This window comes from Dermacentor variabilis, chromosome 11 (assembly GCF_050947875.1).
Source record: "Dermacentor variabilis isolate Ectoservices chromosome 11, ASM5094787v1, whole genome shotgun sequence".
Classification (NCBI taxonomy): domain Eukaryota; kingdom Metazoa; phylum Arthropoda; class Arachnida; order Ixodida; family Ixodidae; genus Dermacentor; species Dermacentor variabilis.
Window position 1 is genome coordinate 105069081 of NC_134578.1, and position 24288 is coordinate 105093368.

The 24288-nt window shown below is 45.7% G+C and overlaps 1 protein-coding gene across 1 annotated transcript in view; it reads right to left on the bottom strand.

Annotated features, from left to right (window-relative positions):
* Nucleotides 1-3786: 3786 nt before the first annotated feature.
* LOC142563418 (uncharacterized) overlaps nt 3787-24288 on the bottom strand; it is a 62964-nt gene continuing 42462 nt past the window's right edge. Inside the window, exons 8-11 of the mRNA XM_075673971.1 lie at nt 23473-23611; nt 20247-20432; nt 11943-12077; nt 3787-4124 (exon numbers count right to left, since the gene is read on the bottom strand). Coding sequence (XP_075530086.1) covers nt 3903-4124; nt 11943-12077; nt 20247-20432; nt 23473-23611 — 682 coding nt within the window. The 3' untranslated portion in view covers nt 3787-3902. The remainder of the gene's footprint in view (nt 4125-11942; nt 12078-20246; nt 20433-23472; nt 23612-24288) is intronic.

Here is a 24288-nt window from a genome sequence, read left to right on the forward strand (position 1 = left end):
AAACAAACACCTTATCGACTTTTTTCTATAGACCGTCTATAGACTGCGAATAGACAAAAATAAATAGAAACCCTATCGACTTTCGTCTATAGAAAGTCTATAGACAAAGTATGGACAAAAATAGATAGAGACTGTGTCGACTTTCGTCTGTAGGTATTCTATAGAGGGGAAGCAGACAAAAAAGAAACAAACACCTTATCGACTTTTTTCTATAGACCGTCTATAGACTACGAGTAGACAAAAAGAAATAGAAACCCTATCGACTTTCGTCTATAGAAAGTCTATAGACAAAGTATGGACAAAAGTAGATAGAGACTGTATCCACTTTCGTCTGTAGGTATTCTATAGAGGGGAAGCAGATAAAAAGGAAACAAACGCCTTATCGACTTTTTTCTATAGACCGTCTATAGACTGCGAATAGACAAAAATAAATAGAAACCCTATCGACTTTCGTCTATAGAAAGTCTATAGACAAAGTATGGACAAAAATAGATAGAGACTGTGTCGACTTTCGTCTGTAGGTATTCTATAGAGGGGAAGCAGACAAAAAAGAAACAAACACCTTATCGACTTTTTTCTATAGACCGTCTATAGACTACGAGTAGACAAAAAGAAATAGAAACCCTATCGACTTTCCTCTATAGAAAGTCTATAGACAAAGTATGGACAAAAATAGATAGAGACTGTGTCGACTTTCGTCTGTAGGTATTCTATAGAGGGGAAGCAGACAAAAAGGAAACAAACACCTTATCGACTTTTTTCTATAGACCGTCTATAGACTGCGAATAGACAAAAAGAAATAGAAACTTTATCGACTTTCGTCTATAGACAGTCTATAGACTTTATATCAACAAAAGTCCAAATCTATAGAAAGGAAAGGTCGTCTATGAAAAGTCTATAGACTTTCTATAGACAGTCTAAAGTCATTTTTGTAAGGGTTCCGCACCCTGCCTTTACGCCGAAAACTCCTCCGGTGCAACCCCATGCGTATGCTCGAAAAAAAAATGTGTGGCGGTAATCTGCCCGATTGCTAATCGCATCAGCTTCGACAGCCGTCACGAGAAGGTTTCTGTCGGAACTCGGTTTGTTCATTTGCACATCTAAGATCAACGCAAGTTGACGCACATAAAAAAGAGAAAAAGAGGCGCGTGGTTTGCTTTGCCGGCAGCGGTATCTTCGCTCTCCGTCGCAGCCGAGCGCGTACGCAACAGTTTTTCTCCGGCTCCTACGCATCATACATACTCCTGAGAAGCAGGCACCCTTCAATCAGCAACGCCGCCAGCAGAACCGGAAAGGAGCTCGTCTACGCCGTGCCGATGCTGCAGCCCGGGCGCAAGAACATGCTCGTGCAGCCGAGCACAAGCAACAACTGCGTACCGAGGATCCGGCAACTTACCAAGCCGTCGTGTAATGAACCATCGAGATTAGCCCAGTGATGAACGCCGGGGCCGCACATTTGAGCTTCGCTGGTTAATCATCTGTACGGAGTGCTTGGGCGGTGCTTGTTTCTTTCTCCAGTGCGTTTATTTTTTTTCGAAAGTCATACTCGACTACCCTTACCTTGGTGCGTAGAAATGATATATATTTGCAACCGCTCATCATGTACCGGAAACGCACTATGCCATATATAACCGTGTATGGGCCGCACCCCCTACTGACGTGCCCCAGATGCCACGTGCGCGCATCGCCGAATTCTCGTGGGCGGCATACATTGCTAACGTATCCGCGAGAGTCATGTTTAAGCGCTCCGTAAAGCTATTCGTTTGCGGATGGTAGGCGGTTCTCCTCCGGTCCACTGTAAAATCAGTTCATCTAATGGTGTCGAGTAATGCTGGGGCAACGTGTCACCACAGGATGTGCTCGACGAAGCATTTCGCCACTTTGGCTGAACTACATTTGGGCGGGGCTTTCGTTTCGGCATAGTCGGTAGGTAAGGTAAGGTAGCTGGTAGGGTCGTTAGCCACAATCCTCCATATCTGTTGGGATGGTTAGAACGAAATTTCATTGGCCGTAGTGGTCCTAAACTTGTCCACGACATGATCAACACTGATATTGTCATTGGTATATTGCATCGCTGGTAATTTAAATATGTCTTGCTGTAATGGGGCAGCGTCCGCATTGAGGCACCGCCAGTAATATCTTTCCTGATGCCTAGCCACCATGCAAAAGAACCCGAGGCGCCCTGCGGTTAGGACATCATCAAGGGCGAACAGAACCTCTGGATGCAGTGTAGTTAGTTACAGGGAGATAGTTGACAGGCACTGATGACGAGTTCTTTTACGACGACGTCATTTCGCAATCAATATGAAGACCATCTATTCATAAATACCTTAAGGACAAAGTGGCTCTTACCCTCCAACTACTCACCAAGGCTTCTCAGCTGCGGGTCTGTTTGGTGAGGCAGTCGGAGCTTATTGTCCGTAAGGTGGTGCCATCATCCTTTTATTGTGGCGGCGGGTCAGTAGGGGCGCGGGGGAGGCAGTCAGCTTCGTACTGTTTCCATCGATGCTTCCCAATCAGGGCATAAATATCTCACGGTAATACGGGGAGAAACTCTATGATCGTAATCACGGTGACGTCGAACTCTTCCCGTCTGAGAATTCAGCATTCGAGGTGGCCTGCAGTGGCATTTGCTTATGCCCCACTTCTCAAAGCGTGATACTGATTATTGACTTTCAAGGGTCTCCTGTATAGCGAAGGCCGGAATTTTGCCATAAAAACGATGGCAAAATAGTTTTTTTGTCGTAGGACAATTGGCTTCGGCTTCTGATAGTGACCGAGTAGCCTAGGGTACGACTCCTCTTTTCGTTGGACTAGCGTGGCGCCGAGGCCTACGCTACGTGCGTCGTTGTGCATTTCGGTGCTCGCGTCGTTGTAGAAATGTGCCACCCGAAGTCATGATGGAAGGCGCGCGCAGTTTGAGCTCTTGGAATGTTTAGACTTGCGGCGTGTCTCACTTGAACTCCAAATCTGGTCTCGCGAGATGAGCCAATGGCTAGTTGGTGATGGCGTGGCCCAGGACTAGAAGCTTTGCATACGCGAAGCGGCCCATTTTTCAGCTTCAGGATTAAGCCACATGGCTTAGTGAACTCCCACTATCCCACGCTGCGCAAGCTGCCTAAGGTGATCGTCGAAATTTGCGGCAAAAACGAATTCCTCTTGCAGACTGAACAGGTCTGCCATTTTGAGCCCACGAATACCTCGTCTATTAAGCTCAGGAAAGTTGGCGTTTCCGAGCAAAGACTGAATGTTGTGTAACCTTGAATATCCCAGAGGCCATCCGGTGTGATCAACATGGTCTTCTCTCGACTGCTTTAGCGACTTGTATTTACCAGTTACCGGTCTTGATATCGCCCCACAAAAAATACTTAGCATGTTCAGAGCGAAGCATGTTCAGAGCGTCGTTTATGAGCGTGAGGGGTATGCGTCTTTCTTCGTGACGTGGTTCAGGCGACAATAATTGACGCAGAAACACAGTATGAAGGGAGCCCCCCCAAATGACAGAAAGCTAAATATAAAGTAAAATTAGGAACACAATCGTTACATTATTTTCTGCCCCGTGCAGATTGCATTATGCCGTGTTTGCGGCATCCAGTTGTTCTTGCCTCGTACTGTTGAACTGTTCCTTATGCGGTGCAGGTGTCGTTATGAGCTATGCTTTGATATCTCCCTTTTCGAATACGCAATGAATGCAATATTCAGATTTGTGTAAATGAACCTGAATAAACCAGCAGTGCGCTAACACTGATGCGTATTACTTTATTTGAATTCTATTTCTAGCCGCTTCCTAAAGCGGAAAACCATTATGCCTAATAATTATGATGACGGAAACCAGCCCATTAGGCTAGTCTACAATAAATCAGTATTGACCTAAAGAAAATATGTTGAAAGCGATAGGAACATTAGAATGTTGAGGATATCGCATATGTAAAGCAGTCCGTTTTGTGCATTGCCGTCTTGTAGCTGAGAGCAACGAACCTATTAAGTTTGCCCAACACCGAGAGACGGGCATAGCTTCCTTTCAGTGTAAGGGCATTGCACACGGTTTTTGGAGAGTCCCTTTCTATGTCATATGCCACGATGTTGAAGTCCAGTGCCAGGGCTGTCTCCTTGATGGTACAGACCTGAAATGAAGAGAATTAGTAAACCAATGAAAATTATCAACCCCACTTTTATTTTTTCTTCATCATCAGCCCAGGAACGCTAGTATTGCGAAAGTGGCACAGTGGTAGCGCTGACAGTGATCGCAATCTAAAAATTGAAAGGTTCCACTAAGTATATGAACGTGACAAAGCAGTTCAATGCAACCTCACAAGGTAGAAGGTGCTCCGCAAAAGGAAAAAATTGTCATTCGCTCTGTGGTATGAGCGAGCGGATAATGTGTTTATTAGATAACCCTGACACCCTCATTCATTGAGGTTCTATCGCCTTCTTAATGTGGCCGATACCACAGTCAGACCTAACATGCTATAGGAGCCTCAAAAGTACGTACGGGCATTTACAAATATGGTGTCCGTGCCCTAGTACCAACCTAGCCTTCTAATAAAGAGGTCTCATGCGCGGTACACCTGGCTGAACAAGTATCGAGATTTCGTTAAACATCTTCTATGTGTCGATCTTACCCAATTCGTTATCGCGCCACTGTAAGCGTTTAGTGCTCCCTTTATTTGTGACCCCATGGTGTACGACTATGTTTAATAACTCAAAGTAAACCTGAATTCTCGCAAAATAATCTGAAGGTGATGGATGGGAACTCATGATCTCTCACATCATCCCTCTTACGTTTAGCTCCACGACAGCTCTGCTCAGGAACTGCATGAATATTGATTTGAATTTCATTTCTTTCTGTACATCAAGAGAAACTGGAGAGAAAACAAAAGGCTTAGTGGCCTGACAAAGCCTGTTGTTCCAAATACAATGCAGCATGCTGGCCAGCATCTAATTTTTTGTAACAAAATTACAATTAGCACATCGCAATACAAAACGTAGTTTAAGAAGAAAAAAATAATTTTCGCACATTTCCAAAATGTAATATTTATGAATTGCATACATGTTTGAGGCGCCACATACAGGTATAAACACTTTTACCATACTGGAATTGCACTATTCTACATGTAATTAAAAATTACTACACTTGCTCATCATAATCTAGAGCAAAAATATTCTCACAAAGACACACAAGAAAAAAAGAAAATGTGTGTCAGTGTAGTGTCGCGCGGTGCTTCTGTGCTAATCATTGTAAAAACGAAATATAAGCGTGCTAGAAAATTTACATAAATTTAAGTCATTTTCAGTACAAACATTCTGATAATTCCAGAATCTGCCAGCCTAAATTTCATCTTTGTGTAGTTACAGAGATCAAGTATGAACCGACATTGAAGTATATGACCTATACTTCAATGTCGGTTTCACGCAGAGTGCCCCGAGAATGAGGACTAACATGAAGAGTAGAATTTTGGGCTAGTTGGCGACGCATATTTGAGAACGGTGAAGTGCAATAGATGGGGTAAAGTAGGTCTAGACACACAGGACAAGTGCCTAAATGTGCTTAGCAGTTATTTTCCCATGGAGACTGTGGTATTCAACTGTAGAAGTACCTTCTATTGCGGTCCTCAATGGAATGTATTGTCTACAGATGTTCTTTGCACCGAATATAGACGTCGTCTGAATCACAGTTTGTGATTCTTAGTACATAAAAATGTGCACAAGTGCTCTAGGGAGAGAAGTTTCACAATAGATCAACAGCTAAGGTAGTTTTCCTGTAAGTTCACGCGTGGCACTATCGAAAGCGTCGAGTTAGAAGCGCGGGAACCTGTACTCACGTGGGCTCTTTTCATATTTCGCGGGCTTTCTCTAAAGCTCGGTGCCATTCCGTAAGAGACGAGAAAATATATAGTTGTGAAATCAACATGTCTTTCAGTGCTATATAATTTCCTCACTGCAATGTGTACATATATATTTGTGTCGTTGATTGAATTATCCTTGAGTTGAGACACACTGCCATAACGAGTGTTCTTAGTGCGTATAGTGAAAACAAGCATGCTTTTATACAATGCAATCATGTTATGAAAGAAAAAAACAGCCCAAAATACTCCATTAGGGCACCAGTAGACGGCGATGGTGGTCAGATTGTTCTAGAGAAACTGGCCACCCTGTATACGCAACGCCTCATAACCTCGAGCGTACCGGAATCTTGGAAGAACGCTAACATAATCCTAATCCATAAGAAAGGGGACGCCAAAGACTTGAAAAATTATAGACCGATCAGCTTACTGTCCGTTGCCTACAAAGTATTTACTAAGGTAATCGCAAATAGAATTAGGAACACCTTAGACTTCTGTCAACCAAAGGACCAGGCAGGATTCCGTAAAGGCTACTCAACAATAGACCATATTCACACTGTCAATCAAGTGATAGAGAAATGTGCAGAATATAACCAACCCTTATATATAGCTTTCATTGATTACGAGAAAGCGTTTGATTCAGTCGAAACCTCAGCAGTCATGGAGGCATTACGGAATCAGGGTGTAGATGAGCCATATGTAAACATACTGGAAGATATCTATAGCGGCTCCACAGCCACCGTAGTCCTCCACAAAGAAAGTAACAAAATCCCTATAAAGAAAGGCGTCAGACAGGGAGATACGATATCTCCAATGCTATTCACAGCATGTTTACAGGAGGTATTCAGAGGCGTGGAGTGGGAAGAATTGGGGATAAAAGTTGATGGAGAATACCTTAGCAACTTGCGATTCGCTGATGATATTGCCTTGCTTAGTAACTCAGGAGACCAATTGCAATGCATGCTCACTGACCTGGAGAGGCAAAGCAGAAGGGTGGGTCTGAAAATTAATTTGCAGAAAACTAAAGTATTGTTTAACAGTCTCGGAAGAGAACAACAGTTTACGATAGGTAGCGAAGCACTGGAAGTGGTAAGGGAATACATCTACTTAGGGCAGGGAGTGACCACGGATCCGGATCATGAGACTGAAATAACCAGAAGAATAAGAATGGGCTGGGGTGCGTTTGGCAGGCATTCTCAAATCATGAACAGCAGGTTGCCACTATCCCTCAAAAGGAAAGTGTATAACAGCTGTGTGTTACCAGTACTCACATATGGGGCAGAAACCTGGAGGCTTACGAAAAGGGTTCTGCTGAAATTGAGGACGACGCAACGAGCTATGGAAAGAAGAATGATGGGTGTAACGTTAAGGGATAAGAAAAGAGCAGATTGGGTGAGGCAACAAACGCGGGTAAACGACATCTTAGTTGAAATCAAGAAAAAGAAATGGGCATGGGCAGGACATGTAATGAGGAGGGAAGATAACCGATGGTCATTAAGGGTTACGGACTGGATTCCAAGGGAAGGGAAGCGTAGCAGGGGGCGGCAGAAAGTTAGGTGGGCGGATGAAATTAAGATGTTTGCAGGGACAACATGGCCACAATTAGTACATGACCGGGGTAGTTGGAGAAGTATGGGAGAGGCCTTTGCCCTGCAGTGGGCGTAACTAGGCTGATGATGATGATGATGATGATGAGACGGCGACAGTAGTGCTCACTTTTAGCGGAATATATTATTTATGAGAAGTGTAAGTGGAGAAAAAAATGGCAAAACTTACAAAAATACGACCTGCAAATTGCAGCGATGCATCTAACACGTAAAATCCCCAAGCAGTGGCAAACAAGCGACAACTTACAATAAGTTAATTAAGGAGCATCGAACCTGATGCATACTACAAATATGTCATGATCCCCTGTAATCAAATATTTGTCTGGAAGTCTTTGGGATTTGGAGGTGGTCAGCATTTTGTCTCTTGTTCGCACTCTACCTCACTCTTTCTTGTTGCGCTTGTTTGATGGTTCTCTATCTTTTGTACGTTCATGCCATCCTTTTCGCAGTGATTTTTTTCTAAAATAATATGTTGAGCTACGAGTTCTAAGCGTCGTGGTCATCTGGTATTTTGTACGCGTCTTTTTATTTTTTACATAACAAGGATGTAGTCTACCTACCAAGCGTAGTCTACCTCAGGTAGACTACGCTTACAGCCTTGACGCAGCACCAAATTTCAAGAATAAAGACGCTTGGACAAGTTAGGTAACCTTCATATTAGGAGCAGCGTAAGAAAACACGGACAGGTAAGAACAGGACATGACTGGCGCTGACTCGAAACTGAGAAATTTATTGAAATAAACACGTTACTCCGCTAACAATTATATCGACGCTCCAGACAATTTTTTTTTCGCATCGCCATCGCCGTCACCATGATGTTCTTTTTAAAATCCAAAACCGATAACACCGTCGACACATACCGTATGCTGTATGTGCGAGTGAAAGCACGCGATCGCGGTTGGATCAGGCGCGCGCGAGGTAGGAAGGCGCAGAGCCAACGTGCATCTTCCGTCGCGCGAAAGCTCGTGGGGGATGGAAGGATGGGAGGGAGGGGACGGCTTCGTCGGGCTCCGCAGTTCTGTGTTTTTTGCTACTAGGCGCAAGGAGAATCACGGTTCAATCGATCACGGTTCAATCGATCACGGTTCGACGATCACGGTTGAATCTAGTGCGCGAAAAGGAGGAAAGTGAGGAGGCGTGGCAGGGGGGAAGCAGGCTTGTACTCCACCAGCAACCACGTACTATGCTCGACCGTGCGCAGTCGCACGCGTGTTGAAAGAGATCTGCAGACGGCTGATACCTTTGTGGGTGCTGTTTTTTCGCCGCTGTTTGCGTTCAACCGATAGACAGCACGAAGGTCACTTCGCTCGCTGCTGCTGCCGCATTTGCTCACGGGAGCGTTTTGACAGCGACTGTCTGCTGTGATCGAGAATGATGTGTTCATGTTTGCCTGTTTACCAAGCATTGATTCAGTAATTCAGTTAGTCAGCGAATATTTGCAAGATTATAAGGCCGATAAAGCTACATGCTTACTTTGTATAAGTATCTAATTTATTATCGCAATCAGTGCTTCGCCTTTTGTGTGAAGCTCCAAATTATTTATTCGCGATCACATCACGTGCAGACAAAAACGCTTTACAAGAACAAGCGTGACGTGTAACCAGGAGCATGCTCATAAAGCTCAGGTGTCAACATTATGCCGGCATGATTAGGCCTAATCTCTGTCGGTCTTTTGAGAAATACTCATTTTACTCTGATAATGATACTTAAGGAGGGCTGATTCATACATCTTTTTCTTTAGAAATACGAAACGATTCTACTGCTTCCCTTATGAGTTGATTACTATGATGGTGAATGATAGTGCGTAGCTGAAAACATGGTTCGCAGCCACATACGCTCCGATTTGCGACACTTTACCATTCTTGCTGGTCCTTTCATTATCGTTTAGGCGCACGTTAATGTAGTGCCCCGTCTGTGCTATATACGCACTTCCACATGATAATGTTTACTGGTACACCACGCCCATTCTGAGGGGAACAAATGAGGGCTTATGCTTAACGCCGCACTTGTCGTAACCACAAATGCTCTTCGCGGGTTTGCCCCGAACAGCGGCGCAAATGGCGCGAGTTTTCCTTGAAGCCGAAAAAAAAAACTACGTCAAACCTGCACATTTTTGCCGCGCTTTTTAATGACAGGTGACATACGATACACTTAAAGCATGAATGGCACCTTGCATTTCTATTGCATTAAGTGATTTGCGCCTCCTTTCAGCTACCACATAATCTTCTCGCAAGAACAAGAGAGCAACTGTGCCATGTAGCCAGCGCATTTGAGGCCACCCATTTGGTGGTCGAAGGTCTACTGAGCGGTCGCTGGGTACAGCTTACACAACGCTGTCTTTAGGCGCGAGACTGTGATACCTCCTCTAGTGAGCTCAGAGTAAGCTGGAGTGTAGTCTAAGAGTGGTTTTACTAAGCGAGGGGCGTATCTTCAGCAAAGATGGCATAATTTCAACTTCAAATCTGGAAAACTCTATAGCACCCACTTTTGGCGTTTCACAAGTAAATTTAAAGCCTAGTCCAGTTTCTATGAAAATATCCAGAATATCATTTATCCAATGAGTGATTCGATATGTGGACGATTATGTTGGGTTATTGGAAAAGGTCAAAGTGGTTCGTAGGAGGAATGGTGTCTGGAAATTTTCAAGGAAACTGGAGAAGGCTTGAATTTCGCTCGTGAGACAGCAGAAGTGGGCGTTATACAGTCTCTGAATTTAAATTTCAAGTTGAAATTAGACCACTTTTGTTGGAGGTATGCCCCTTGCATAGAAAATCACTCCAATACCACACTTCAGCGCACTCTAAGCTCATTAAATGGGGCACCATAGTCCCGTACCTAGAGGCAGAATTGTGTAAGCCCCGCCCTGAGACCACTCAAGTCAGCTTCGACCAGCAAGTAGGTATGCTCGAACACGCTGGCTGCCCGGTAGATTTGCTCACCCGCTGTTGCAAGATTTGTTGGCAAAAAGAAGGCGGCAAATCATTTGAACGCACAAAAGTGCATCGTATGTCACATGGCCTAAAAGGGAGGCAAAAAGGTACAGGGTTGACGTGGTTTTCGCGGCACCAAAGAAAATAAGCTGGATTTGCGCCGCTGTTGAGGATTCATCTTTAGGATGTATCTTCAGAACAAGTGCGGCGTTCAGCATAGGTTTTCTGAAGAACGGGCGTGGTGTGCCAGTTGCCATTATTATGCGGAAGTGTCTATATAGAGAAGACGTGGCGCTGCATCAACATACGCTTGAAAAAACACGAAATGGCCAGCAAGAATGATAGACTGTCGCACATTGGAGCACACTGGGGTGGCGCAAGTGGCTGCAAACCCTGTTTTGAGCAATAGCCTATCATTCACCGCCATAGTGATGAAGTCATAGGGGAAATGGTACAACTGTTTCGTATTTGTAAATGAAACGATGTGTGCAACGGTCATCCTTAAGTATCATTATCACCGAGTAAACTAATCTTCTTCACACGACTGAGAGAGATTCGGCATAATCATGCGCGCGTATTGTTAACCTCTGGGCTGTATGAGCATGCTACATATCGCGTATCACGCTTGCTCTTGCATAACGTTTTTATTGGGTACTTTGACATGATTATGCATAAAAAGTGTGCCCATTTCAGTAGACTTCTGAGCGGCGAGTCTGCGCCCACCCTCTCGTCTACTTAGCTGTCCGCACTTTTCTTGCGCTGTTCTTAAGATGAACATTATAAAATATAAAGGCGCCAAATAAACGGAAACACGCAAGAGAAAGAACGGGACAGGGCGCCCGTTGGTGTGTGTCCGTTCATTTGGGGTCCTTATATTTTATAATGAACAGATACCAACTAGCCCAACAAGAAGTGCTTTTAATCTTGAAATGAAGCTTGACGCATCACATGTCCCGGTTAACGAATCTTGCGCGAGGTGACCTTTCCTGCGTTAAACTTAATTCCTGGTCTCCTTTGCTGTCTGCGGATTTGCTTCATGAGACCACCAATCTCAAACATAGTCGTGCAGCTGAAGCATACGCGTGTTGAGCGATGAGAGGGTGCTACGCACCGCACGTGCACCAACGTGACAGGCACGGTGTCTCAGTTAAAAGTAGGGTGCGGGGCACGAGACTGTCGTGACCGAAAGCCATCAATGTTTCTCCGCACCTGGGGTAAGTGCTCGAGTCTACTTGCTTCTCAAAGCGACATCGGCAATTTTTAGATCGCTGGGCTTGAAAACGCAAGATGACTGATTCAATACTGGGTCTACAGACTGAGACATCTTTTCATGCTATGCTCCGGTGCCTGGTCTAAAGCATGGTGAACAAACTAACATGGCGGGCTCGTGTTTTGCTGACAAAGGCTGTTTTCAGTAGAAGCTGTCTTTTGAGAAAAACTAAAACAAAGCAGGTGTCAGATGCCTGCTAACTACTACTACGCTGGTTAACTACAGCATAGTGACCACTGACAGGGCCAGCTCATCGCGGATAAAAATGTCAATGAGCCATGCGAGCACGAACCTTGGCAATGAGCGCCTCTTCGCTTTCGAATGTGGACGTTTTTCTTGACGCTTTATCGTAAGACTGGGCCACATACAAACGCTTGTTGTACACGTAGTTAAACTGCAGTCCTTGGGGTGATTGAGAGTTGCATATCTGCAGCAAATTGTGCAAAAATGAAGGCATTAACGACCACACGGCTGCGAGATCTCTGCAATCCCTCCTCACTCGCGGTATGATGATTAGCTGTGCGCAAAAGTCTAAGCTCCGTGCTTACTTGGAATAAGCACGAGTTTGAATGAAATACACGCGTAAGAACGAAATATATCTTCCAATAGATGTAAGTTAGCCGCACCAAATATCACGAGCACCAAGAAATTCAGGGCCCTATAACGTAAAACTATTCCAATATGTTTTTATTCCAATCTACTGACGTCAAATTTGCGTAGCCGCCAACGCAAGCATCGCGCGGTGACCCACAGGGTTGTGTGAACCGACCAATCAAATGCTCTCCTCGTTCATTGGAGGTCACTTTTGTTTGCTTGAAAAACAAATAACGTTGTCTACACTGAGCGGCTTGTCTTATCTAATTGGCTGACAAGAGGCGTGGAACACGCTCAAGTGGAGAGGGAGGCGATGGGGCTGAGCCACTGCACTGAAAATCGATAACCGGATGAAGAGGGTGCTGCGGCGTGCGCGATTGGTCCGCTTTCCCTTACTTAGCTTGCAGTGCCTGGTAGAAAATCGCGGCGGCATGCAACGGAAGCTCAAGAATGACACTAAAAGGGATCCTCAGCAAAGAAGAGTTGGCAGAACGAGGTCGTAAATGGGCCGAAAGTGCTCGAAAACGTTATACGGCCACGCAAACAGTACTATTATACGCAAATAAACACCGGCTCGTCGGCAGATGGGAGTAGCGAGTGCCTGAGCGATCGGCAGCAGCCATTTTTTATTCCTTACGGAACGGGGCAGCCTGCGGCTATTCAGAAGAAAATTCAGTTTTGTTCGGAATATTAATGCATCTTTAGCGCGGGCACGTCACTTTGGCGCGATGAGTTTTTGCGGTCCTGTGACGTCGCGTGACAGGCAGTGGAAGAGCGTGCAACCCGATAACTTTTGTCCAATCATCATCATCATCATCATCAGCCTAGTTACGCCCACTGCAGGGCAAAGGCCTCTCCCATACTTCTCCAACTACCCCGGTCATGTACTAATTGTGGCCATGTTGTCCCTGCAAACGTCTTAATGTCATCCGCCCACCTAACTTTCTGCCGCCCCCTGCTACGCATCCCTTCCCTTGGAATCCAGTCCGTAACCCTTAGTGACCATCGGTTATCTTCCCTCCTCATTACATGTCCGGCCCATGCCCATTTCTTTTTCTTGATTTCAACTAAGATGTCGTTTACCCGCGTTTGTTGCCTCACCCAATCTGCTCTTTTCTTATCCCTTAACGTCACACCCATCATTCTTCTTTCCATAGCTCGTTGCGTCGTCCTCAATTTCAGCAGAACCCTTTTCGTAAGTCTCCAGGTTTCTGCCCCATATGTGAGTACTGGTAACACACAGCTGTTATACACTTTCCTTTTGAGGGATAGTGGCAACCTGCTGTTCATGATTTGAGAATGCCTCCCAAACGCACCCCAGCCCATTCTTATTCTTCTGGTTATTTCAGTCTCATGATCCGGATCCGTGGTCACTACCTGCCCTAAGTAGACGTATTCCCTTACCACTTCCAGTGCTTCGCTACCTATCGTAAACTGCTGTTGTCTTCCGAGACTGTTAAACAATACTTTAGTTTTCTGCAGATTAATTTTCAGACCCACCCGTCTACTTTGCCTCTCCAGGTCAGTGAGCATGCATTGCAATTGGTCTCCTGAGTTACTAAGCAAGGCAATATCATCAGCGAATCGCAAGTTGCTAAGGTATTCTCCATCAACTTTTATCCCCAATTCTTCCCACTCCAGGCCTCTGAATACCTCCTGTAAACATGCTGTGAATAGCATTGGAGATATCGTATCTCCCTGTCTAACGCCTTTCTTTATAGGGATTTTGTTGCTTTCTTTGTGGAGGACTACGGTGGCTGTGGAGCCGCTATAGATATCTTCCAGTATCTTTACATATGGCTCATCTACACCCTGATTCCGTAATGCCTCCATGACTGCTGAGGTTTCGACTGAATCAAACGCTTTCTCGTAATCAATGAAAGCTATATATAAGGGTTGGTTATATTCTGCACATTTCTCTATCAGTTGATTGATAGTGTGAATATGGTCTATTGTTGAGTAGCCTTTACGGAATCCTGCCTGGTCCTTTGGTTGACAGAAGTCTAAGGTGTTCCTGATTCTATTTGCGATTACCTTAGTAAATACTTTGTAGGCAACGGACAGTAAGCTGATCGGTCTATAGTTTTTCAAGTCTTTGGCGTCCCCTTTCTTATGGATTAGGATTATGTTAGCGTTCTTCCAAGATTCCGGTACGCTCGAGGTTATGAGGCATTGCGTATACTGGGTGGCCAGTTTCTCTAGAACAATCTGACCACCATCCTTCAACAAATCTGCCAAGGGCTAATGGCAAAAAGGCGTCGAATCAGAAATAACTATTTTTCTCCTGCTCGGTCAAATCATGCATAATCAGCGTGTACACATCATATCATATGGGAAGCTATCGCGGTTTTCGTAACGTCGCGTGACAGACAGGTGAAGTGAGGCTGGTCCAAAAAAGTTTTTAACCAATCGCGGAGGACTGATTGCAGAATTGGAATAAAAAAGTTTGGAATAGTTTTAAGTTATAGCGCCCTCACACTGTAACCGAATGCAAAATAAGTACGAGGCGACTGAATCAACAAAATTTGAAGCGCAGAATAGTAACAAGGCTACGCGAGACTCCCAATAGCGATGTGATGGTAACACACCTCTTGCATTGAAACATGTTGTGTGTATCGGAATCGTGCGGCCAGTCTGGCAACAGTGAGGCCTAACCTATGTCTAAAACGCCAGGCGTTGCAATAAAGAGCCTTTTCGTTCCGAGCCTGGTGTTTTCTTCATGCTGACGCATGTTGTCAGAAGAGCCGATTCACGCCAATGATCTGGCACCTCTAAGTATTGCCGCCGTCGGAGCGTCTGCTGCTGCCCTAGTCGGCTCCTGGAAACGGGACGACATTTCTTCAACAGATGGACGGATACTTCGAAGCCACCGCTACGATGCTGGAGCGGACAAAGGCACATAAGGCAGCGAAATTCCTTCACGTGGGAAGTCATAAAGCAATCGATATTCTCCACAGCTTTCAGCTGACGGCTGAGCAACGCGATGGTTCCGAAGTAATTGTACCAAAATAAGGAGAGTACTGTAGTCCGAGGCAGTACAAAGCGTACGAACACTACGTCTTCATAGCGCGCCACCAATGCGAGGACGAACCATTCGAGCAATTTTCAAGAGATGTTTAGCTGAACTTCCCAAACTGCACTTTCGGAGAGCTGAAATATGCACTGCTTTTAGAGCAGCTCGTATGGCGCACTGCCGCTCGAAAGACAGCAAGCTGAGGGCCAGACTACTGCAAGAGTGAGACCTCATGTTGGAAAAAGCCAGTAAATATTGCAAAACAGCACAAAGTGCCACCAGTGAAAGCCATGCTTGGGAGGAAACCATGACACACCTAAAGGCCTTAAGAGTGCCCCGAAATGAAATGCCTGTACGGCGTGCGAGGGCATAAAGCAAGGATGTGCCTGCCATGGGGAAAAGCATGGGGCATCTGCAATGAGAACAATCACTTTGCAGCTCTTGCTGCAAAACAAGAAACAATGTTCAGCAAGTTCACTTTACCGGAAAGGCACAGGACGAAAGTAAGGAATATGTGACGAGTTCCCAATTTCAGCGGTTAGCGTCAACGACGCGTCAAGAAACTCGGACTGGGCAATCGCTGTGAACCTGGCTAATAACGAGCCACAGCTAAAAGTTGACACGAGAACACAGACCAACCTTCTTCCGCAAACTCTTTTTCTCAACCTTGGCAAAAAGTGATAACTCGACCTTCGGCAAAGGTATTGAGAGGATAAAGTGGTGAATAATCAAGCTCTTTTGAGTCGTCAAGCTACCTCTCAGGATTGGCAAACTCTAGGAGCCAGCGCACTTTTTTGTTGCCAAAAAAGGCATGCAAGTGCTGTTAGTACTGAAGGCTTGCGTACGCTTTGGTCTGGTCTCAAAAGTCCGTTGTCTGCAGGTTGAAATGCACTTGAAGTACCAGGTCCTCAGCGAGTTACCACAGCTCTTCACCGGTCTGGCTTACTTAAAGGAAGCCTGCAGCATTCGCCTCGAAGAGTCAACATCAGTGGGGCTGCCGGCGCGACGAATTCCGCACGCCATTCGAGAGGCAATGCGGACTCAGCTTGCGCGCACGTAAGAGCGCGAAATCATCGAAAGAACGCATGCGCCCTCTGATCGGGTAATTCTGACGTCACTGTCCTAAAGGAGAACGGTCGTCTACGCATTTGTTTCAGCCCTAGAAACGTTGATCCATGCTCGAAAGGGGAACACTGCCAGGTCCCGTTTCGTGACGAAGAGGCCGAGCTGTCGAGTGCTAAGACGTTGAGCAAACTAAATGCAAATTGCAGATTTCACCATATTCCGCTCGACAAGCCACCATCGAAAATCTGTACATTCGGGCAGCACCGTTCTCTTGGGCGGCCTTTCGGAATTCGCACTGCGAGCGAGGTGTTTCAGATGGGAACGAATACCATCTTTGATGTCTTAGACGGAACGCGCGTCAACATCTACCATGCGCGTCTCCGTCTACCTCTCCCACCGCGGTCTTATCACGTCCGCGGTGCCAAGTATTATCACTTCCTCCAAAATAAACACTTGGTAAAGATGAGGATTTCAACCCAGGTCAGAGAACTCATGAAGAGTAGGACGACGCCACAGCAGCACAGCCGGGAAACAAGCTCCGATCCCCAATGCAGTGCAAGACGAGAAGCAACCGAGCAGCTGCAACTCCGAAGCAGAGCATGCGCTAAACCAGAACCAATACCGCCTTCTCCAGGTTTATTGCAACGTACAACGGAAGCTGACCAGTCGTTCTGGTTTTCACCAGGAATCCAGCGCGGTGCCTGGACCCCCCAGCTCACCGGCCAAGGCTGCAACCTACAGCCCCGCTATTCGCCGTAGTACAAGGACACGCAAAGAGCCCTGTCCTCTCGAGTACGGCAAATATTTTCAGCGGATTTCCTAGCGTTTCTTTCTTCGCTGTTTTTCTTCGTCCACAAGGACGGAGGTGTGTCGTAACTGTGTAGCTAGTCTGGGAACGGTGATGCCTAACCTTTGTATAAACACGAGCAGCTGCAAGTTTCCGAAATGAATGAAGACATACTTTTAAAAGATTAGCCAGAATGAACTATAATTTGATTGCACGTCCGTACTTAATCTGCATCATTGTGCCACACTGTTTTTAACTGTTTTAGCAGAATGTGGGCACCTACACCAACTTTTAATGATGCGCCATCTGTGTTGAGTTGAAGCACAAGAAGCAGTAACCCTAATACTAGACCTTCGCATGCTGAACCTAAAAAGGTTTGCTTTTAAGATATAATGGCCGCTTCGAACTTGCTATTGCGCAGCTTAGGGTCAGCTTTGCTTGTTAAATAAGAATAAAAGTACGGTAAGAAATAAAAAAATAAAAATAAAAGTATGGTAAAAGGAGCCGTCTGGTATGTGAGTGTTCTGGCTTGGCGCACAGCCTTTTATCTCCCATATAGGGATCTCAGCTTATCACATTTATGTATAGATATCCGCGAACAATGTTTCAACGCATGTTTGCAGCTCACGGTAATTAGAGGGGCAACTTATACTCAATATTTCTGCTCCCGATAATATAACCACGGGCTAACCAATGAACAAGGGGCACATTGAAAACTTCCGCCTAATGCCATTACAATAGAAAGTTCACGTTTAAAAATCTGAGAAGTGTGATACGCACTTACAAAACTCCATACATAATTATTCGCATATTGCGATTAGTCGCGCTCATGGACTACTATCCTCAATTGGTTCAGATATATTGCTAAGCGTTTTCAAAGGTTACATTTACAAATGTCGAAAGTGGCGTCATCTGACCTCAACTGAAGCATAAAAAGAAACATACTTTAAATGTGGGCCGCATTCTAGTACTCCTCAGAGTACTGACATTCAAGCCAAAAGGGAGATTGAGACGACCTCACTTGAAGTACAGTTCATCTACATTCCCGACGACAACGAATTTTCATGTGTTCAGGCCATATTTGATATTTAAAAAATGCTACGGAAATTCTGATAATTATTTACTAATACATAGGCACACTTTGGCCCTGCTGCTACATTGCTTTTGCTTACTTATTTAGCTGGCTTAGGCATCTCTACCGATCGCAATAAATCATCTACTATTGCACTATTATAATGACTACATGTTCAGACGTGGCCAAATATGCATTTATTTTGCAGATATATCGTATAAACTTAGTAGAAACGCCGCCACAACCGCTTTTTCTCTTGCCACACCACAGCTTTCTTTTCTCATTTTCTTTTTTTTTCTTTTTGGTTACAACCTTGAGGCGGCGACGGTGATGTCACCAGTTTCCCACTCATTTTTTGTTTGTTTTTGTAACGATACCAATCAACTACTATTAAACTATTACAACGATTACAAGTGTAAGCTTGGCCAATTATGCATTTACTTTGCAGATATAAGGCGTCGAGGGTCCGACACATTTTGCTGGAGTATTTGCCAAAAAGTGATTACGCATTAATAAATAAAACCCAATAAATAAGCGATCGTATCAAATAAAAGACACAGGCCGGCATATTGCACGCGGGATGGCTGACGCAAGTCTGTAAGCAGCGTAAAAACATTTCGGTGTCAGAGGGACCGCCGGTAATTAAGTGTTATCTTACTCTTCTCACGTTACATTATCATTGCGAAATGTTTTGAATTATTGCTCAAGCCATGAGTCTGGCCAGACAATGCTGTAGCTGAAGCAGCCGTAGATATTATGGCTCTACTCAGCACGAGCACGTAAAAAAAACATTGTGACATTGTTGTGTAGGTTAGCAGACCCTCGTACTGACACGCACGCCGAATTCAGATTCAATTTTACAAGATGCCGCTTAGAAGCGGCCTCCTGGAGTGAGGTGCGTTTGTAAATTGATTAAGTTTCCGTTACAAAGCGGCATGGCATTTTATCACGATATTTATGGAAGCATTAGGCTGTTTAGGCTAACAGTACCATCATCACCTAATTGACTTGTACGATGCCAACAATGCCAACACATTCTTTACGTTAAATTGACAGAGCGTGTACAAAGTGCCCGAGAAGCTATTGGCACTTAATGCTGGCCAATGTGTATGCTCCAGTAGAATAAATAAAATAGACTTTCCAATTATGTTTTGTTGTAAGAGAGAGAGAGAGAGAGGACATTTATTTACTTAAAATGCGTTACGTCGCTAGCGGGCAGTGTACCAGGAACCACTGGGTTCTCGCGGCCTCAACCGCTCTGGCATCCTCGGTGTGCTGGGTTTTGGTATTGAGCTGGTTAACGTGGTCTCCCAGTCCATTTTATTAAATAATTGTGGTGTTTTACGCGGCAAACCCACGATATTATTATGAAGCATGCTGTAGAGAGGGAACTCCGGAATTATTCTGACCGTATAGGGTTCTTTAACAAGCATTCAATGTACGGTACACAGGTGTTTTCCATTTCGCCCTCGTCGAAATGCGGCTGCGCGGCCGGGACTCAATCCCGCGTCTTCGGGCTTCGCAGCGCAACGCCGTGGCGACTACACCACCACGACGGGCCCCAATCCGTTTTACTTGGTGTGTTAACGGGTGTAGTAGGGTATTAAGGGCATGCCCACATGATATGCTAAGTATCAGCTGCAGTGATACTGAACCATCGACAACTGTTCTTGTGGTTGATGGTGAAATATCCCGGTAGCTGAAATTTACCACATCAAGTGCGCATGCCCTAAAAACACCCCACCTTTGACTGTTCCGCATACTTTCTGTAGACAAGCACAAGTTTATATGGACACAGAATAATCTACTTAACATCTTCAAACTAAGGGTATCTAAAAATATATTCATGCAGTAGCTACTCCAGCCACAGCTATGCTAAGAAACAAGCCGAATCAGACTTCCGGCAGGTAATAGATTCGCAACATGGAGTGCACCGTTCTACCCTGCAAGGAGGCTCATCACAGTACCTACGTGTTACCATTTATTGAGATGTTATTTTGGTAAAGTTGACGAGTACTCATTATTTATCAACAATATGGGCGTGGTTAGACAATCGTTTCAATACCTCAGTGGGAGCGACGATTTTGCTAGAGTTGCAGCTGTTGAAAACGGAGAAAGTGCCGATGTTCTGAGGATTCTGGTCTTCCGGGTTCCTGACTATGTAAATACGTCCATGCAGACTCAGCGACAGCCCCAACGCCGGGTGGTCTGGCATGCTCTGTACTTGTCGTAAGAGCTCCACAGAGTCCTCCTGCAGGAGGCATCACGCTGTAGATACGTGTGTAAGGCGTGTAGAGGTAAAGTTGTTTCGTTGTCATTTTAGGGTTTACTAACGAAGTTCCATAAGCAAATCAGTTCTTTCTAAAGACAGTTCCACTTCAACCCGGTTAGGACATGTCTCACGAAGGGAAAAAATTGTGATGAGACCTCACGCAGTGGCTCGTCGCTGGGCGAATTAGAGCTGATGTGCGCGTCAGTGCCAGTACTGTGTGCGCATGCGTGTGTTTGAGCTCGCGCATGTGCGTCTGTGTAATGCCCACAGTAATACCTACTTGTAATATCCACAAAGTAGTAAGCAATAAAATTACGCACCACACGAGAGAGCGAATGTGCCGCACAACAATTTCAAGAAACAGCGCAAGAACACGAGCTCTAAAACTGTGCAGTGGCATTTGACTCGACCATAACGGTTATAAAGGTAGTTAGTTATGCAAGGTTTCATGGCGCAAAAGCAACTAAGGCTATGATGTGCCGTGCACAAAGCGGACTATTAGGTAAATCCACAGTAAAGTGGAAAAGTGCAATCTACTCTAAAAGACTACAATAAACTTAATCACAGAAAATCACAGCGCAAAATCTGTTTATACATATAATAACCTAATGCTGACAGTACAGCATTTGTCTGCGCTGTCTGAATTTCTCATTTGCCGCAGCTGCTAATGGGCTATGTCATTTTGCTTCTGCGCGTGATATTGTCACACATAAGTGACGGTGAAGGTAACAGGGAAACTGGGTGCTCCAATGCGTCGGATGATCTTGTAAGGTCCGCAAGAGCGCCGCAAAAACTTCTCGCTAAATCCTCGTCGGCGTATTGGGGTCCAAACCCAAACGCGGTCGCCGGGCTGGTACTCGACATAGCGTCGTCGAACGTTGTAGTATCAGCTATCGGTCCTCTGCTGATTCTTGATCCGCAGGCGGGCCAGCTGTCGGGCTTCTTCGGCGTGCTGGAGATAGGTTGCGACGTCTGGATTCTCTTCGTCGGTGACGTGCGGCAGGATGGCGTCGGCCGTCGTCGTCGGGTTCCTGCCGTAAACCAGCTTAAACTGCGTGATCTGTGTTGTTTCTTGCACCGCCGTGTTGTGAGTAACGGTTACGCACGGCAGAACGGCATGCCACGTCTTGTGTTCGACGTCGACGTACATGGCTAGCATGTCGGCGAGGGCCTTATTCAGGCGCCCGGCAAGACCATTTGTCTGTGGGTAGTAGGTAGTTGTCCTCCTGTGGCACGTCTGGCTTTATTGCGGAAATGCTTAGGTGAACTCCACTGTAAAGGCCGTTCGTCTATCGGTTATGAGGACTTCTGGAGTGCCATGTGGCAGCAGGATTTTCTTGACGAAGAATTTTGCCACTTCGGCTGCGCTACCTTTCGGTAGAGCGTTCGTTTCAGCGTAGCAGGTGAGGTAGTCGGTCGCCACGACGATCCATTATTTCAGGATGTTGACGTCGAAACGGGTTCCAACAAGTCTTTCTCTGTCTACTGAAATGGTCGGCAAGGAGGCTCGATCGGCTGTAGTAATCCCGCTGGCTTTGTCGATGGTGTCTTGCGTCGCCGACAGTCTCGGACTTGTAGATTACAGTGATGTCATATTGCTGCAGTTTGAGGCTGCACCGTGCAGCCGTCCTGAAGGGTACTTTAAATTCGCTAGCCAACATAACGGGTGATGGTCGCTGACGACTTTGAATGGCCTGCCTTATAGGTAAGGGCGGAATTTTACCGCAGCCCAAATGGTGGCGAGGCATTCCTTTTCGGTCGTAGAATAATTGCCTTCCGATTTTGACAGCAACCAGCTAGCGTAAGCTACCACCCGTTCAAATACGTGTTCTCTCTGGACTAGCACGAAACCGTGGCCTAGGCTACTGGCGTCAGTGTGGATATCGGTGTCGGCATCCTTGTCCAAGTGCACAAGCACCAGTGGCGACTGCATGCGTGTTTGAGCTCTTTAAATGCGTCTCCCTGCGGCGTTTGCCACTTGACCTCAACATCACACTTAGTTACATGTGTCAGCTGCTCAGCGATGCGTGAAAAGTCTTTAACAAAGTGCCTGTAGTAGGCACACATGCCAAGGAATCTACGCACTGCCTTCTTGTCGATGGGCTGCGGGAACTTTGCGATGGTAGCTGTCTTCTACGGGGCGGGGTGGACCCCAGATATGATGATGAAGTGACCTAGGAACAGCAGCTCATCGTAAGCGAAGGGGCACTTTTCCGGCTTCAGAGTAAACCCTGATGACTTTATGGCCTCTAGTGCTGTCGTAAGCCACCTGAGGTGATGGTCGAAATTTCCGGCGAAGACGACGACGTCATCCAAGTAAACAATACAGGTCTGCCACTTCAATCCTGCTAAAACCGTGTCCATCACGCTCTGGAATGTCACTGGCGCCGAGCACAGTCCAAATGGGATATCGTTGAACTCATAGAGGTTGTTCGGCGTGATGAAGGCGGTCTTTTCTCGATCCCTCGCGTCGACTTCTATTTGCCACTAGCCACTCTTGAGATCCATCGACGAGAAGTATTTTGCGTTGCAGAGCCGATCCAATGCGTCTTCTTCGTATGAACTTCCGTAGAACTTTCGTACGAACTTCTTCGTAGAAACTTCCGATAAATGCGGGCACGTCCACTCTGTGCGATATCATTATTTAGACGGTTAAAAGCGATCACCCGAAAAAGACATACAAGTACAAGTGGCAATATTGTCAGTTTGATTCATGTGGGTCGCGTTCCGATGGAGACAGCGTGCAAGAGGGCATGTGTGCTGATCCTTGGGTGGATGTGAAAGAACTCGAGGGGGTCAACAATATTTCATAGCTTCTTCAGCCTCTCCACAATCCCTAGCCATGTACGTTCTACCTTGTAGTCCATCTTTGGCTGTGGCAATAAAAAACAGGCGAATTTTTTGTTTATTACCGGTACAAGAGTTGTATATTATGCTGCGTTGTAAAGGATGCATCCTAATTTATTCGCATAGTCCTCGAAATGTAGTCGTCGTACCTAAAGTTTAATCATGTACTCACCAGAGTGTGACCATAAGGAGCAGTGAAATACGGTGGAAATGTGTACACGCTCGGAGGAAAGATGACGCAATCTGGTCTGCCATCATCCGAGTACGAAATGTGCCCGATGGCAATGAAGAGGTCTGGCATGAACACCTGCCTGCATTGAAGAAACTGAACGCTAAAGAAAATTGTACTTGCGCGTAATGTAAAAAAAAAGCCGCAGTCTCTAAAACGAAGCCCCGCTTGCAATAGGAAATTAGTGGACAGCTAGCTATACGAAGTAAGGATAGTATATTTATTGGCCGTATAAACTTGTCAACATAGACATACTAACAAAATAACTATCATTGCGCACAATAACTCATAACTCGTGCACAGGCAAATATGAACGCATCTCACTCGATCCCCGCGGGAACTCGCTGTCAAAAATCTGGACCGAAGAAGCGCGGCAGCAGCAGCGAGCGCATTTACTTTCGTACTGCGGCTCGAGTCAACGCGAACTAATGGTAAATTCCAATGGCAGGTTCTGAGCACTTCCTCTAGTAGTTATTCTGCTCCTTGCGGAGCAAGTCTATTCCATTGGGAGACGGAGAGTGCCTCCCCTATCTTTCGTTGGCGGATTAGGGAGCAGCTCCGCCGCCAGATCCACTCCGCGGAGCAGCGCTCTCTATTCCGCAAAAATTTACGCAGTTGACCCGAAGTAACTTGATGTCAGGCCACCCACAGCCAATGTGTCGCTATATGTGCGCGAGCCCATGAACGCGAAACGCGATCTCTCGGAGGCAATGAGTGGTGCTTCGCATCGTGAACTAGTGCTTTCACTGCTTGCAGAGA